Here is a 15280-nt window from a genome sequence, read left to right on the forward strand (position 1 = left end):
TCTGTAGTAAAAGAAAATTGGATGTCTTTTGTTTTATTTGTTTTGCTGTATATTTTTGATTTTTAACTTATTTTATCATTCCTTTTCCTTTTCCCTTTATGTTAGTCTGTATTTTCCATATTTGATGTTGAAATATAATAAATATATTAAAAACTAACCTAAATTTATATAGAACCTCTAAATGTAAACTATTAAGAGAAATAGAATAGTTGAATAATTGTGAATGAATTCTACCTCATTATGTAATGTACTGTAACATAGAATCATAAATTATATATATTTCACTGTGCTATTACAACTGTTTCAGTGAAATTGTTCTTTGTCTAATATGCCTGATTAATATAATTTCATTTCGGAAACATGCAAACGATCAAGTTTCAGATTAGCATACTGAAGTCATTAAAAAATTTGTATGTATGTACTGTATGTATATATGTATTCATATACATATACATATACATATACATATACATATACATATACATATACATATACATATACATATACATATACATATATGTTGTGACTCAGCAGACATCTTCTGTGAGTCTTTTCGGGATGGAAGATTAACGATTCAGCTGGGGCTCGTTAGTGGGGTTCTGGAGATAAAAGGATGGATTGTGCCACGCCCTGGTTGCAGGAGTCAACGTTCCTTCGTTCGTTCAACATTCATTGATCATCGGTCATGGTTCGTTTATGGAGAATTCAGTTCCGGTCTTGTTTGGGTTTGTAAGACACTTGGAAAAGTGATTTTGCTTCGTGAACATTCGGGGCTGTAAGAGTTTTCTTTCTGCATTCTGTTGCGTAACCTTGTTTGCAAGAGACTTTATCTGTATTTACTTTGGGCTCGCAGCCAGTCTGAGCTGAGACTGATAAAGACTTTCATTTGGCAAGCTTGGTGTGACTTTAGTTTTGGAGCAGGCTAAGTGGGGGCCAGAACACATATACATATACATATACATATACATATACATATACATATACATATTCATACACACACACACACACACACACACACACACACACACACACACACACACACACACACACACACACACATATATATATATATATATATATATATATATATATATATATATATATATATATATATATGTTATATTTATGCTGATAAATAAATAAAGGGAGACTAGTATAGATCTATTTCAAGCTATTTAGCTCTCATCAGCTAGCCATACCCAAGTTTTTGGGAATCGAACCTGTGCTCTATTGCCTCCCAGGCAGGGAGTTAACCATTTGAGCTACAGAGAACGACTCCTTTATCAGCCAGCCAGGAAGTGTGACCTTCCTCCCAAAAACTTGGGTATGGCTAGCTGATGAGAGCTAAATAGCTTGAAATAGATCTATACTAGTCTCCCTTTATTTATTTATCAGCATAAATATAACAAATGTAACAAAAAAGGCAACAGTAAAAAATATTGGGTTTCTGTCTGGATGGACTCTTGTGACGAGCCTAATGACAGAGAGTGGAAGTGTGACCTTCCTCCCATACTTGGGCATACCAGGGGTTGTGACTTTAAGTATATATATATATATATATATATATATATATATATATATATATATATATATATATATATATATATATATATATATATATATTTGTTATATTTATGCTGATAAATAAATAAATAAATAAAAATAAAATTATATATATATAATTTTACGGGTGTAAGTATGCTGGTCTTGAAGATGGCAAGTGGGACCTTGCCGAAATGTTGCCAAGACAATCTCAATCTTACATGGGAAAAGACTCAAATACAACAAGACCATATATATACAGTGTATATATTCACACACAAACATACACACACATATACATATATGTGTTTTGTGTGTAGTTTCTTGCATTATTATTCAAAAAAATTTAAACTTGTCTTTCCAAATTAAAGTATTGTTCACGCATGCACAGTTTCATTCATCCACCACTCACCTCCAGCTGTGTGGCCCAGTTGCTAAGAGGCCAAACAGGCCACAGCTCAGGATTGGGGACTCCTGTAATATCCTATAATCCTACACTGACTACTACACAAGAGATTTAAAAATCTCCTACAAAATCCACAAATCTGTTGCATATACTGAATGTTTAAAAAAAATCTCAAATTCTTTTTGTTGTTGATCAACAGACTATAGATCACCTAATTGATTGATGGATTATGTGCTAAAAATTAGCAATCACATACATTTTCCTCTGTGACAATCTGTGTGTAACCTGCTCCTTCAAGTGTTCCAAAGGTGCTGTATTTATCTATCAACCTTGCTAATGGCGATCTTCTTCTTTTTCCTTCCACTGTTACAGATATCTCCAGAGACTAACATCTCTACATAAGGTGTTTGAACTATGATAATCTGAGTTTGGTCATTTGAGCCCCAGGTAAGAACTCTGTTTTGATTTTTTTGATGATCTATTTGTTTCTTCTTCTTCTTCTTTTTTGATTCCATGATATTTTCAGGCATCTTCTCCAATACCAAAGTTCAAAAGCATAAATACTCTTTCTATCTTTTTTCTTTAAAGATCAACTTTCATTTCTATAGCATATCACAGGGTAACTCATTGCTTGCACTGTTCTGATCTCAGGTGTAAAATATAATCTGTTGATGTAGATGCTTCATGGCATATGAATGTCTTTTCCAGGGCCTTCATTGCTACTCTATCCAATACTAATCTGTAGAATATTTCTTGACTACTTGTTAGTTTACTGTTGACAGTTGTCTAAAAGGTAGAAAAAAAAACCCCCATTTCAATATACTGTATTCATTGTAAATTCTAATGTTGGTTGCTGTTTAATCATTGTTTCACTTTTTTTTCCATTGTGCTCTTTGACTTTGCTGTACCAACTATCATGAGTTCTATCTTCTTCTTATTTAATCTTACTGCAATTTTTTCAGTGTTCCTTGATTCTCATTACCAGACTTTGCAGAAGATTTGCGTTTTCAGCTATCCAAATAGTGCCATCAATATAGTTGGTGGAGAGGCTGTGAGCAGCAGCTTTGAGCTTTGCTCTCCTTTTTACTTTCTATTTTTTTCTCCTTTCTTAATACCTTCTACTTTTTAAACAATTTTTAACTTTTTAACTTTTAACTTTGTTCTCCTTTTTACTCTCTATTTTTATTTTATTTTTTAAAAAAAACATTCTTTCTACTTTTAAATCAATTTTTAACTTTTAACATTTTAATTTAAAAAGTTTTAATTTTACTACTTGAGAGGTTCATCTTTTACTCCAGCTTTTACTCCATTTTTTTACTCCAGGTAGTAAAGCATTTAGTGACGAGACAAAAGTTTTCTCTACTAAGCAACAAAACTAGCTATCTATGGCTGCGACAACACCCAGACAACCTAAGATAAAAGACTTTTTTCAGATAATGGACACTACAAACTGTCCACTGCAAAGTGTTAAAACAGACCAAGACAGGTTCTCTTACTTGGAACCATGGAATGGCCTCTCCCAGGGGAAAGAAAACAAAGACGGCACAGTGCTCACCAAGCAGTAAGGAAGGTGGAACCGGATTGCAGGGGCAGCAGAGAATCGACGGATACTGTCAGCTTATTCCATCAACTGTGGGTCATGCATCCTCCCACCTTCCCCAGCCGGACAGCTGCAAGGTTTTGGCACTGTTTGGGGATTTTCCCCCGGAATTGAATCGGCAGGCACAGCCTGAAGAGAGTCAGTTGGGAGGCCTGCTGGGAGGCTCACAAATCCCTCCGTGTATTCGGAAGACAAATGACTCAATAACTTTAAATGAGTCAGCTCCATGCCAGAATAAGAAATTCCAAATTTAATTTTGTCACTTTTTGGAGGCCCTGCCCCAATGGAGGCCCTGAAAAGGATTGGAGAAGAAACTGGGCAGCAGACAAGGAAAAAGAGCAGATCTCCTGTTGACTTGGCTTTTCAACCTTTCTTGACGCAATCTAAGATTGAGGACTTTGTTTTGGCTCGGTCTTCTGCTCGGGGAGCTTCTGAGAGCATCGCCCCCCGAGCTGAGAATGAAGACTTAGCTGAAACTGCGGCCCCTAACCACCGCTTGCATGAGCCTACCCTTGTAGAACTTTTGGCTCAGCAATGTTTTCTGGTTGCAGAAACTACAGCGAGCATTCAGCTCCAGCTTGATAGAATAGTAAGTACTTTAAACTACTTAGTCTCTTGGACTACCAGTGGGTATTCTGGGATGATCGCTTGGCAGTCGGTGGCAGCGACAGGGTGTTTCCTACCAAATCCCAGGAAAAGCTTTAATAAAAGCACTGGCTAACAAAATCTTGGTCAATGAAATTCTACCAACAGACTGAATTCTGCATCCTATGACGCGATTAGCCGCCTGATCTTACAGCCAAAACAGGTGGCCCTCATCATTAACCCTATTAACGGCAATTTACCTTATTGGAGTTCAATACAGCTGGCGAGGGGTCATCTATTTAAGTTACTGGGGCTAAAAGCTGATGATTTGAAGAAGGTCGAACCTTTATCCTCCCCTGAATACTATTCCAGAGTGCTACTTAGTTTTGATAATTCTAACATTCCAAAACTACTGTTCAGAAGAGGATCCTGGTTAAGATCCTTTGGCATCTTGCCAAGAAGAGTCTTCAAAGATATATCGATTAAGCCACTTTTGAGTAATTGACAACTTGTGAGTGGCAGGAGATTTATTGCCCCCCCAAAGGTCCTCAGTGGCATATATTACTGAGCCAACTTCGAATGCTATTCCGGATATTGCACCATGTATTAGCTATCTACCTACTTCTGCAAAACCCTCAGCTGGCATTCTTTCAGATGGTAGGCTAACTGCTCCTCCTACAACTGGCCAAATCAGGCCCCCACAGCATGTAACAACTTACCAGGAAGCTTCCCTCAATTTGATCAGCTGGGAAAAGGTGGCCCCAAAAGAAGCGAAATCAGCTCAGGGCATCCAGGGGTCTCTTGGTAGATGCGTCCCAGGTCAATGTCTCTGGGATTCCACCTATCTATGGGACTGATCTGTGTCAGGACAGCTTTTGGAACCAGGAGGAGACTCAGCTCTTTGGCTCATTTAGTGCGCTTCCTCAATTGGAAAGAGCCCAAATAATAAAGCGTCTGGATGCAGTTAAGTTCAAGCTTTGGAGTCTTTCACTCTCTGACAAGGATTCCTTAGAACCTCAGGGAGTTTATACTGATTTACCAGCAGAAGCTCCATTGGCGTTTTCTCCAAAATGTTTAATTTGTAAATCTGGAGACCCAGGGCTAACTCAAACCCCGCTTGATGATACTGCCGAATACCTTCCAGCTAAGCAACCAGTCAATGCCACAAGTACGAACTGGAGTGCACTTAGAGTCTTATAGCCCCATGAGCAAGGCTCCCCTCCCCTCTCTTTTCCCCTGCTTTTGCCTCCCAAGGGGAGGCCATCTAATAATGGATGTATTTTTTTGAATCCGAAGGGTGCTCTGGAAAAAAATTAACCACACAGAATGACTAGTAAACCCGGTCCCCCACCCCTCTGCATACTCAAGTGCCTTCATGGAACATTGCAGGCTGGGGGCAAAGATGTGGTACTGCAGAATTTGCTAACTATATCCATTCATTCAATGTGATCCTGCTCCAGGAGACCTGGGCTTGAGATAAGATATTCTTTTCAGGGTTTACGGCCATTTCGTTGGCCGCTATTAGACAATCTACGGCAGGGAGGCCTAAGGGTGGTCTAGCTTGTTTGGTCTCTACTTCTTTGAAAGTGGAGACAGTGGAACTACCCCTCTGTGGCTCTTTAGCTATGGTGCTTTTAATTAAGAAAAGATGCAGCAAACTGTTAGTGTTTAAAGTTTATCTTCCCTCGACGAGGAGGAAGCCGATATCAAGCTCAATGGGGCACGCTGGAGAATTATATTACTTGTATGGAAACTAAATTCCCAGTGTTGTACATCCTTATAGGGGGTGACTTTAATGCCCATCTGGGAGCTCAAGTCTCCCCAGCGATAGAGGCACTACCCCAAGAAACCCTCCAGGCCATAGGTCATCTGACTTCAGTCAGACATTCTAAGGACGAATTAACAAATTTTGCTGGCATTCAGTTAGCCCTTCTAGCAGCCCAACACAACAAGATAATTCTTAATGGGAGTACCCTAGGTGATCTGGCTGGTGAATTTACTTTTAGTTCCTTAAGTGGGAGTAGTGTTATTGATTTTGTGCTGGTATCTCAACCTTTAAGAAAGGCAGTCTGTGCTTTTTATGTGGACTGCCTTATGAAGAGCGACCAATACTCCCTGGTTACAATCATTGAGCTTTTTTCAAATACACATCTCCCTAGGGGCCCTCAGATATTAGATCCCTATGTGGCCTCATACACAAGGAGGATCAAATTGTCTCCCAATACTGAAAGAAAGTTTCACTCCTTTTTATCATCTCTGGAGTGTCTCAACTTGTATAATCAGGTACTAGCAAGTAGTGGCTCGGAGATAGTCTTGGCCTTTGAATCACTAATTAACAGTGTCCAAAGGGAGCTTGGAGTCGTCTTTGGGCCGAGTGGTCTATATCAATCATGAAGTAATTCTTGGTTTGACAAAGATTGCCTGATGCTTAGGAACCAGATTAAGTGGGTTTACCTGCTCTACCGCAACAGAGGGGACAAACGCCCACCAGAGAACTACTACTGCCTGAAGCAGGAGTACAAAGGATTAATTGCTAAGAAAAAGAAAGCTAAAGAGAGAGAGAAGTGGGATCTACTTCTCCTCTCCATCCAGCAGAAGGACACCCGATTATTTGGGCAAATTGCTGCAAGCTCTTTGCTGGGCCATCAGGAACTCCCTCTCTGCTGCATCTCTAACAGAGACTGGGAAAACCATTTCTTGGCAATTTACCAGGCGTCAGCAAGTTCAACCATGCCTGACCCACAGCTGTCTCCTGTAGCCCCTGACTGGCAACCTGTGACCCATGCTGAAATCACTGAGTTTATCTCCGAACTCAAGTCAGGCAAAGCTCCGGGCCCTGATGCTATTCCCCCTGATCTGCTAAAATCCAGTCCTGAATGGTGGATTCCTCTTTTGGCAAGACACTTTACGTATATTAATTCCTCTGGCAGGGTACCTACCTCCTGGAGTTTAGCAATTATTGTGCCAGTTTTTAAATGAGGAAATAGAAACAACCCAACTGACTATCGCCCCATAAACCTGTTCTCCATTATTGGGAAATTGCATGCTAAATATCTCCATTGCAGACTCCTCACTTGGGTTGAGGAATCCAATATTATTGGTGCTGAACAAATTGGGTGTAAAGCAGGTTGTGCCACACTGGATCACCGCTTTGTCCTAGGGCGACAAATATACTACTATACCAGGTGGCAAACTCTTCACTGCTTTCATCGACCTAAAGTCAGCGTTTGACTCACTCCCTAGGGATCTGTTGTGGTCAAAACTGCTCAAAAGTTCTATCGACAGATGTTTGTTGTTCTTAACTAGGTCCTTGTATAATCAGACCTCCAGCTAGGTCAGGTGTGGTCTGCAGGAAGAACTCTCTAATCCTATCCCGATTAAGAATGGAGTAAGGCAGGGATGTGTTCTGGCTCCTCTTCTGTTTAATATATTTTTATCTGGCCTGGCTGTTTGCATCAGACATATTGAGTCCCACGCCCCAAAGCTGACAACTACAAAGATCCCGCTTCTTCTTTACGCTGATGATGCGTTTCTCCTTTCATTGTCAAGGCCAGGACTGAAAAGATTACTTTCTGCATTTGGGTCTTACTGTGCTGAAAACCATTTGGCTATTAATTATGATAAATCGAAAGTACTAGTGTTTACTATAGCCCGGAAATTGTATAACTGGGATATCTGTGGCAATGCTGTTAAGCAGGTTTTCCATTTTAAGTATTTAGGTATTCAATTTCAGGTGCCTGGATTAGACACCAAACCCAGGTGCTGAACTCGGCCTCCTGTAGTCACCAGCAGATTTTAAGATTCTTTTATACCCAGGGTGGCCAGTTCATTCTTTCTGCCCTACATATTTACAAAGCCAAAACGTTGGCCCAAACCCTTCACGGTATTCCCATATGGAATGGCTTCAAGGATTGCATTGAAAGAACCCAGGCTGCTTTTTAAAGAAAACTTCTGGGTCTTCCCCCTTGTGTTGGTTTTGCCCCGAGGTACCTGGAACTGGGCATTCGATCGGTGGAATGTATGGCCTGGATTAACACCTTTAAATGGTGGTTTTGGGTGCTTTTTCTGGCAGTTCCTGGCAGCTACCTCTCCCTGGCATTCGTGGACTCCCATATTTCTCACTGGGAGAAAGAGCTGCTGAAGAAACTACATCTGCTAGGTTTTACGGAGGATGCCTTAGGAAACTAGGACTTCAAGGATGCCCAATTTATGGTAGTCCAACAGCTTGTGGACATTGATTTACAATATCTACAAGCCAGTACCCAAAAAAACTTGCTACCCCCTGAGTCTCAACCAACTTAGTAATTATGGATTGAGGACAGGTCCTATTTTTATACTTCAACAATTCCCAAGTATAGAAGAGCTTTTTCCCTAGCTCGCTTTAATGTCTTGCCCTCAGCACTTTTGGATGGTCATTTTAAGAGGCTCTCGATTAACGAGCGGCTATGCCCTTGTGACAGAGCTGAGGTTGAAACTGTGCAGCACGTCCTTCTATTTTGCCCCATGTATAACACAGGCAGATCTAAGTTAATGCCATTAAGGCTAAAATCGAAAAATCCTCTGATGATGCCAAATGCAGACTTTGCAAAGAAGCTGATGAAACTGTTGATCACATACTCAGCTGCTGTAAAAAAATCGCGCAGACTGATTATAAATTGCGGCACAATTCAGTAGCACAAATGATCCATTGGAATTTGTGCAAAAATTATAATATTAAAACAGCAACAAACTGGGGGGAACATCAGCCTGAAAAAGTCACCGAAAATCAGATGGTCAAGATCTTGTGGGATTTCCGTATACAAACGGACAAAATACTGGCGCATAATACACCAGACATCACACTGGTTGAGAAAAATAAGGTCACAATCATAGACATCGCAATACCAGGTGATAGCAGGGTTGCCGAGAAGGAACATGAAAAAATCGCAAGATACCAGGACTTAAAAATCGAAATTCAACGACTATGGCACAAACCAGCAGTGGTAATTCCAGTGGTAATTGGCACACTGGGTGCTATTCCAAAAGCACTGGAATTACATTTAAAACAGTTAAAAATTGACAAAATCACCATCCGTCAAATGCAAAAAGCCGCACTGCTTGGATCTGCACGCATATTACGAAAATATGTTATGACGTCCTAGGCCCCTGGGTGGGGCCCGACTAGTAACCAATGCCAAATCCGGCGAAACAACTGGCCGCTGTGATACAATTGAATAATAACAACAACAACAACAACAATAATAATAATAGCAGCAGCAGCAGTAGCAGCAACAAAATTTAATTATTGATGTTTATTCCTCCAGTTTCCAAACCACACTAATCTTCTAGTCACCATTCCCTCAATATTCCACAAATAGATAGAATAAACAAGGAGAAAGTATACAGCCTTATTTCACTTCTATACTGACCTGGTTCCAGTCTGTTTTATGTTCTGTCTGGATTGTGACACTCTGTCCTGCATACATGCTTTGCATGAGGACAATTTGCATGAGATGAATTTTCCTAAAAATATTTCGTAGCTAGATATGATCAACACAATCAAAAGCCTTTCCATAGACAGTGAAGAACTTATTGATTTCTTAATAGTATTTGGTTTTGTCAATTATTCAGCACGTAGCAGCAATAATATCTCATATTCTTTAGCACTTCTAAAGACAGTTTGAATATCTCTTATCTTGTAGGGCTCTCATTTGTGCTGGATAATCCTAACCATTATTTTACTAGTATTGAAATTAAAGGTATTGTATGATAGATGCATAGTCTGTTAAAAGTCCTTTATTTGTATAATAGTAACATATTAAAATACATATCATGTTACGCCAGCTTGATTATTCCTTATAAAAACCATTGTCATTCAAGCATGATCAGATATTAAAATAGAACCTATAGACTAGCCAATATATTGATAATAGGATGAATTTAAGTGGCTTATGAAAGTGGCATATAATATAATGTATCATACATCACATTGTAATGAATAGAAATACAATACCATAAAAATAGAAAAAGAGCATCAAAAATTCTCAAATAGGAATATTAGTTTTCTCAGGAATGTTTGGAGCTGGAAAAACATGATCAATAATGCTAAATGCATCAGTAGTGTCAAAAATACCAGTTTCCTTAAAGTTATTGCTTAACAAGTTTTCTGCAGCTGACATTTCTCCTTAGTACATAAAATGGTCGTACAATAATTCTTGTTTTCTGTCTATAAATCTTCGGAGCCATTATTTCATCACATTATTCCTTCAAATAGTTCTCAGATTATGGTTGATCTTCTATGGGAGACTTTATGAAAAGTTTTTTTTAAAAAGCCAGATTGAAAAATCAAGGCAAAAAAACCCCCCAACAAATCATATTCACAATGTTGCTATGAAACTTCATGGATCTTTTCAAGAAAGCACTGTGTGAGGGGAGAAAATATTCATCGGAAAGTTGCAGGTAATAGGCCTAGGAGGGAGCTTGCAGGCCTTACTGAACCAAAGTTTTAAACTGATATAATTTCAAAATGTACCAGACTAATATTTTCAAATGTGCTGACTTGTGCAAAGTCTGTAGATGATGTGGATATATTTAGATCAGGAACTTTGAGATGGTGGGAAATGAGGAACTGAAAGTAACAGGTGTCTGAGAACTTCAAATATACATGGGGGTATGTGGAGACTGTCTGGAACATCAAGTAAATGAGGAAGTAAAAGTACAGTGGGGAGGAAATCTCAAATGGGCACATTAAAGTATATAGGTATAAAAATGAAGGCTTGTGATCTTGTTGACGCCATTGATGGTAGCTGCACCTCACTGGACATAGCTGCTAACTCTGACCCATGTTGCAACTCAAAAACTAAGTAAGGACATTCTTACTGAAGTATTGATGTAAATCGCTGGCATTTTTCATGTTTGCACTAATCATGAAAAAATAAACTTTTGATTCAAAGCAGAATTGTGGTTGCATGTTTGCATTTCTATTTTTAGTATTTTCAAATTTTATAATAACTGGGAGTAACTTGGACTCAAAGGAGATGATCATTATATCACTTGTGAAGGCAACACCATTCTCTTCTTTATACATCTCAACAATTTGTACTGAAAGGCAACAAAAATCCAGTTGTTGCCAATTGTTCTTTTTGTTTTGCCTTCCTGCGGCATCCTCCTCTTCATCTTCCATTAAAGTACCCAATCCTCTATTAAATCTATTTAAATAAATGGTGAGGCTATCAATGAATTTTGTCTTCATTCCAATTTAATGTTGTATAATTTATTTTTTTCTCCCATGTCTTTCCATTCAGTTTTTTGCATGACCCCAGAACCTAAAAAATTAATAAAAGAATCCTTTTGAACTGGACTGTCATACAAGTCTAAGCAAGTAAGTCAGAAAGTACATTTTAATACAATGCATTTATCCTAGTCAGAAGTGACTGTAACTCAAGATTGGTCTCCTTAGGTGGGAAATTATTTACAATATTTAGAACAATAGACTGGAGCCAAAGATTTGTGAGCCATGAGAGATGAATATGCCAACTGAAATCAGCAGAAGCCATCAGTCCCTCTGTGAGCAAGATGGGCAGTTCAAAAATGTGATAAAAATAAAAATAAATAAACATAATGTGTTGTGCTTCCTGATAATTGAAGTATGTGTTGGTGAGTTAAGATGCAGAAAAATATTTTGGATGGCCCATATACCTAGCCACTTATGCTAGACAACAGTAATATTCAAAATGAATGGGTAGAGGACATACAACTTTTCTCATAAGGAAACCCTACAACCATGATGGTGAACCTATGGCACACGTGCCAGAGGTGGCATGCAGAGCCCTCTCTGTGGGCATGTGAGCTGTCATTCCAGCTTAGCTCTGCCGTGCATACGTGTTCCTCCTGCCAGCCAGCTGGTCTTTGGGTCTCTGCTGCACGTGCACGGGAGCAGGACACATATGGAGGATGCATGTGCATGCAAGGGGGACACATGCACATATGCAGGGGACACACACACACATTGAATTTTGGGGGCTTGCGTGTATGTGCACTTTGGGTACTCGATGCTGAAAAGGTTAGCCATCACTGCCCTAGAAGCTTATAGTATACCCATGGAACAGAGGTGGGTTCCTACCAGTTCGCACCTATTTGGTAGAACCAGTTCATCAAATCTACCGAACCAGTTAGCAGAGGTTCCACCAGTGGACCTGGAAAGCAGGCCACACCTACAGAAGAGGTTCCAAAAAAATTTGAAACCCACCACTGCCATGGAAACACTAAACATATGATTGGGGATGCTATTGTTGGCACTTTGTTTTTCATCTCTTCCAATAAATGTAGTCAAATCAACAGTGGAGTCTGCTTTATATCAGCAGCAGAATTCCACTATGAGTTTCCAGATTGTTTTTCACATACTTGTCTCCAGCTATTCTGTTCTATTAAATGCTTTCTAGCTGCATACAATTAACCATTATATAAATAATTTCCCTAAAACAAGCTTAACTGGATTAAATAAAAGAATGATTATAAACCCTATTAACATCACAAATGAAACTGAGAGTAAAAGGAAGTGCAGTACTGCTATGATCTCCAAAACACAACAAAGCATAGAAGAAGCAAATAAAATAGAGATGCTAAATTACTTTTTAACCCCATTAAGAAAATAAGTCCTTGAAAATTCATCATAATCTCAGAAAGTACAAATAAGCAAGATCCAAAGGATGATAAACTTGATTTCTCCAGGAGCAGAAGAGAAGCTATTTTCAGAGCAGAGTTTGAATTCCTCCTAAGTACTTCCTGTTTTTAGAGATGATAAATGTTGGCTTAGCTGATCCTGACTCTTCAGTTAAAATATACACGGTCAACTACACAGTCACATTTCAAATCTGCCTAGGAATGTAAGGAAATTCCCAGACTGTGGTAAGTCATGATGATTTATTTTTGGTTTATAAATCATTGTTTCCTTTTTTAGTCTATTTTGGGAATTTGATTGTGGTATGTAGGTACATATGTATGTGTGTATATTTTGTAGAGACACAAGCGCATATATGTTCCAAAGGCGCCTTTTCACCTTTATAGAAGGAATCTAAATCCTTCCATTCCCCACTATCCTGTCAGAGCTTAAAAAGCTTCTTGGATGAGAAGTGAAATGTCTTCAAAAGAAAAAAAACAAGAAAGTCTATTTGCCTCCTGAAAAAGCATCTTTGGGAAAACCATGACCTGGATGACTGAGAATTTCCACAGACCTTTAGTTATACAATTGGGGATGAACACCCTTTGAATGGTGTAGGTAGGAGTAGGAATAGATTTCCAGAGGAAAAATTGCAGACTATAGGAACCAGAAACACTACTCGGGTGACCCTGAGGACACAGATAAACCTCCAAGGGCTTCAACAACCTTCTAAAAGGATGCAGATTACCAGTGGTCTGCAAGGAATATAAATCCTTCCATTCCCCAATGTTAGGAATATAATTCTAATGGTTGGGTTGGCAATATAAATCATACTGTAAAATGTGATTGGTTGCTGTATTCCTCAATCAGCCATAAGAGGGAGCCAGAATATCTGTTAGCACTCTCTCTGTTTGTTAGATGCTGGGCTGAACTGATCTGAGTACCGTGAGCTATTGTAAGTTTTGCAACTGATTTTGAACTGATTATATGATACTGGACTATGTTATTTGGATTATCCCTTAACTGAAAGACATTGATGACTGACTGAATTATCCGTGTATGATTTGGACTGTTTGATGGACTCTGATACCTCTATTTCCACGAAAGTAAAAGCCTATTTAAACTGCAGTGTCTCTGTATGCTGGTTTGTGTGTTCTCCAACACAACTCTCACAATGCTTCACTGAACGTACTTGCTCTCCCAACGGGGAGCTTACCTAACATAAGGTGACCAGACGTCCCGCTTTTGGTGGGGCAGTCCTGATTTTTAATAATTTGTCCCGCGGTGTTTATAAAAAGTCCCAATTTTTGTAGAAAGGGTGCCCCGCCCCTTTTTTGGCTCCACCACATGGCTTCCTCTTGCAAACATTTTCACTCTATTTTCCAGGTCTATCTTTGTCTATAGTGGCTGTGCGCCGGGAGGGTGGTCTGCGGGGCTAGAGCCTGCGTGGCGGCTGTGCGCTGCTGAGCACTAGCAGGAGTCATGTGGCAGGCTGGCTGAGTGGTCTCGCACGCAGCTCGCCTTGCCGCCTGATGGAGGCTGTCTGGCTGCTGGCGCTGCTGCTGCGGGTGCTGCTGCTGCTGGCACTGCTGCACCTCTGCTCTGCTGCCGAAGATGCCACCGCCACCCCCTCGCCGGCCCTTCCCGCCCAGACGCCCGCCACCCAGGAGCCGCCTGAAGCCTTCTACCTGCCCAGGGAAAGTCGGCCGCGGTGCAGCCGATGGTGGGCATCAGCCAGAGGGTGAAGATGAGGCCAGGTGAGAAGAAGGACCTGGGCATGTTGGGCTACATGTTGGGCACCCCTTCGATTCCCCCCTCCCACTTTTCTCCTTGTGTATTGAACTAGGTGGTGAGTATTTTAACTTGTTGGGCCTAGAATGTCCTATCAACTTCCATAGACCAAATTTTTAATCAAGAACACCCCCCCCCCAGTCAATGGTGTCCCACTTTACCAGGGACATGCAGTCACTGGAGGCAGGGGAGGTGGGGCCTCACCAGTCTCATGAGGAAAAGGAAAGAATTTTTAAAATAATTAAAAAGGCCAAGGTAGTTGCTGCCAGACTCCAAGTCACAGTGACTCTGAGTCTGCTGAGTGCTAACTGTAGGGGGAGGCGAGAGAACAATGGGCCTCCTTTGCATAAGGAATTTTTCACCTTTTAAGAGTTAAGTAAGGGTTAAAAAGCAAAAAATTCCTTATGCAAATGAGGCACGTGATTCTCCTGCCTCCTCCTGCAGAGGGCATTTTGTTTAGAGCCTATTTTAAAACATTTAAGCAGTGTCATCCACGTGGTGACTCTAGCAGTAACTATCCTAGCATGCCTTGCCCTGGCTAGACCAAATCTTGCATTTTTGACACAGCTGGAAGGTATGTGGGTCAGAGGGAGGGGGCAGGGGGAAGGAATTCAATACTATTTGTAATGTAAGTAATTGTAATTTGTTTTTATTATGTGTGTGTGTGTCTGTGTGTCTGTATGTGTGTGCGTTTTTACCCGCCTCTGCTGGCGCACGG

The 15280-nt window shown here is 40.1% G+C and overlaps 1 protein-coding gene across 1 annotated transcript in view; it reads left to right on the top strand.

The window, feature by feature from the left end:
* Nucleotides 1–3831: 3831 nt before the first annotated feature.
* LAMA2 (laminin subunit alpha 2) overlaps nt 3832–15280 on the top strand; it is a 499033-nt gene continuing 487584 nt past the window's right edge. The window contains 1 exon segment of the mRNA XM_032215335.1: nt 3832–4137. Within this exon segment, the coding sequence (XP_032071226.1) occupies nt 3832–4137 (306 nt within the window).

The sequence above is a fragment of the Thamnophis elegans genome, chromosome 4 (assembly GCF_009769535.1).
Source record: "Thamnophis elegans isolate rThaEle1 chromosome 4, rThaEle1.pri, whole genome shotgun sequence".
Classification (NCBI taxonomy): domain Eukaryota; kingdom Metazoa; phylum Chordata; class Lepidosauria; order Squamata; family Colubridae; genus Thamnophis; species Thamnophis elegans.